The sequence below is a fragment of the Eupeodes corollae genome, chromosome 1 (assembly GCF_945859685.1).
Source record: "Eupeodes corollae chromosome 1, idEupCoro1.1, whole genome shotgun sequence".
NCBI lineage: Eukaryota > Metazoa > Arthropoda > Insecta > Diptera > Syrphidae > Eupeodes > Eupeodes corollae.
Window position 1 is genome coordinate 267,762,117 of NC_079147.1, and position 3,321 is coordinate 267,765,437.

Genomic DNA, 3,321 nt, shown 5'->3' on the forward strand with positions numbered 1-3,321 from the left:
TATTAACTTAGCTAGTTACCATTCCTTTTTTAGAAAACTAATAATATAGACAAAAACTAAGAGTGTCACTTCGAAACTCATTTAAAAGATTTGATGACCCAATATTCGAATCGAAAACACACAAAATCATTTTTATGGATTCGACTCCGCATTGATCCCATCTAGAACTTTGCTTATAATGATACGTTCACTATGCCATTCGGTTAAATTGCTCAACTATTGTGAATATGCCATTATTGATTCTGTCATTTATCTGTCAACGCCGAATCAAAACACGCCGCTAAAATAGCCAAAAAAGAAACTCTCGACAGCGTGTTTATTTGTTTTCCTTTTAATTAAGCATTTGTAAGTTAAAAATTCATTATTAAATAATTAAAAACATCAATAAATTTCCCATTCCAACAGAATAAATAACAACCACCATGGCTGGTGTTCTCTTCGAAGATATTTTCAATGTAAAAGACATGGATCCAGAGGGCAAGAAATTCGATCGTGTCAGTCGATTGCACTGCGAATCTGAATCCTTCAAAATGGACCTCATTCTAGACATAAACTCTTGGCTATATCCCATGGAATTGGGAGACAAATTCCGTCTGGTTCTGGCCACAACCCTCAGAGAAGATGGCTGTCCCGATAGTGGTGAATTTAATCCACTCGAACAGGATGGAACTCGTGCAGATAGTTTCGAATATGTGATGTTTGGTAAAATCTACAGAATTGAAGGTGATGAGGCCCACAATGAGGCGACAAGTCGTCTGTCGGCTTATGTATCCTTTGGTGGACTGCTGATGAGACTGCAGGGAGATGCAAATAATTTGCACGGATTCGAAGTTGACCAACAAATGTATCTATTGATGAAGAAAATTGCGTTTTGAATTTTATATTTTTTTTTTATTAAAGTGGTTTTCTAGTTAGTAAAATGTATTTGATTTTATTTTCTTAGCTTTAAAGGATTGTAATTTCAAGGAACTGGGACGTGGCGTTGGGTAAAACAAATGCTGCTATTCAAAAGTCCTGAAATTTAAAACATCCTGAAGCAGTGGACAGGTGTTCATACATATTTAACCATCTTAGTTTCATAAGTCTACAAGAATGTTCGACTTTAATACTGAGCATTATGAAAAACAGAGTTCTTGTAAAAGTGGAGCCGTCCTCTTCACATGTGGAGCATCCAATTTGGATCCTCAAAATGTCAGGGACACAATGTGAGCATTATGAAAAAAAAAAGTTAGATTTTATTAAGGAGGAAGCTTGGTACATTTAATTTGAATTTTTGAACATTGACAGTGAAAGACAGAGTGTGGAAAGGCATTCCACATTCGCTAAGTACAGCTAAAGAATAAAGCTCAAGAGAAAACTGATTTGCATTCCTAGAAGCGCTTATATACGTTTAAACTGTCTAAGGAGACGATAAAAGCTACCTATTTTACTTAAGCATAGTCAATTTAAAAAATGGTTCAAAAAATTGAAAAATTTGCATTTGGAAAGCTCTTCTTTGAATATTGACCAAAGGAATTCAATAAGTTACTGAAGCACCAGCCTAAAACAGGATGTTCATATGTAGGTTTGGTGATTGTAGCGAGATCAAAAGACCAAGACAGCTTTCGGTTTTGGAAGCATTAAATTCTTAACACTTTCTTCTTCCCCTTTATAATGTGCTGCTTAAGTCGGAACTTAATGAGCTTATTAAATTCTGCCCTTTCAGCAAAGTTTTAAACCAAGAGGGGAGGGATGTGAGTCTCGATAATAATATAAAAAAGAAAAAGGATTCTATCGTCACCGAAACAATTCGATTTTGTTATGATCAAAAATCAAAAAATACATAAATTTGCAAAGGAAACAAATTTAATAATTTTTTTGCAAAGTTTAAATATTTTAGTATTTTTCGGGTGCCTGCGGGGGCATGGCAGATCGGGTAGTTGGTGATTGCCTAAACCTTGGTTTAGGCCAGCAATGTAACTTTCTTGCCATATTTAAGTTCTTGTTTTACCTCCTCTTGGCGGCCCGGGCAATGATTTGTGTATCCCTACAAACATAAGTTAGCTAAAATTGCAAGGGCGAAGTTCCTTGATTCTTCAGGATAGGTTACGGAGATTAGCACTCTTCGTAACTGAACTAGATCCCGCTATGGAAACAGAAACTACGCCTCGGATAATTAATGATAACTCGTTGACGACTTTTGGCTATTGTGAAAAACAAAAAAAAAATGATCAGCCTCGGAACCCGAAATTCCTCTCAAATAAATATTTCCTCGCATCCGGTGGAAAAAGTGCAAAGTTTTAAATACCTTGGAAGTATCGTGTCCATTGAAGGCGGAACCTTGGAACAAGACGTCATCTGCCGCAGCAGCAAAGCAAAAGCGGTGTCCGGAATGTTGTCAAAAATTTGGAGGAATAACTCTATCAACTTAAGAACAAAGCTACGACTTTTTCGCACAAATGTCGAATCCGTGCTTCTTTATGGGTGCAGCACTTGGAAGGTTACTTCAGCTATTACAAAAAAGCGGCAAACCAAACCGTATATGATATGAGGTCCTTCATAGAAGAACAGGCCAGGAACCTATAGACTCTATAATAAGAAGGCGTAAGTGGCGTAAGCGTATGTACGCTTCGAAAAGGTAACGACTGCATTGCAGGCCAAGCAATGTAGTGGAATCCTCTCACACAGGAAGGAAGAGGATCTGGACGTCGACATGGCGCAGGACAGTCGAGGCAGAATCAGCGTCACTTGGCAAAATTTGGAGGGAGCTTAACCCTAGAAAGATAACCATATTTCATAGTCCATACTCGTAAGTGATACACAAGATTTATACGTCGATTCGACGTAGGTTATCTTTCTAGGGTTAAACACATCTCCGAAAACCGTACACAATGGCGCGTTGGAGTAGTAGAGGCCTTATGCCCCTTAGGTTTCAACGGACTTAACAAGTTTGAAGACCTTAGTAAGTTTGTATTCTCATTTGTTTGGGAAACTTTGAATCCCAATATGCTTTTAAAAAAATACTTTTTAGAGTTTATTTTTGGTTTTGAATATAGAAAGCAAAAGTTATTCACATTCTTTTTTCATAATATTTTAAAAACTGAATATGACAGCGTCTATTGTCTCCTTGAATACAGTTAGGAAAACGGGTTCGTCATTAGAAAAAAATAGAACAATTTAATCATAAATATTTTAGAATTTCTTTTTACCATTTTTATTTAGTTGGACAGGTGAATCCTGAAAACTAACCGTTGTCAAACGTTTTATGGCAAAAACCTAGTTATTGGGCAGGTTCAGCCAACATAAGGGACTTCGTTTGCAGTCAACTTCATTCTTTGAACG

General features: G+C 36.8%; 1 protein-coding gene across 1 annotated transcript; it reads left to right on the plus strand.

Annotated features, from left to right (window-relative positions):
* The first annotated feature begins 222 nt into the window (after positions 1-222).
* On the plus strand, positions 223-924 carry LOC129939957 (DNA-directed RNA polymerases I, II, and III subunit RPABC3). Its single transcript, XM_056048163.1, has 2 exons — positions 223-345; positions 406-924. The coding sequence occupies exon 2, from the start codon at positions 423-425 to the stop codon at positions 873-875; it is 453 nt and encodes a 150-aa protein (XP_055904138.1). The 5' UTR covers positions 223-345; positions 406-422; the 3' UTR covers positions 876-924.
* The last annotated feature ends 2,397 nt before the right edge of the window (positions 925-3,321 follow it).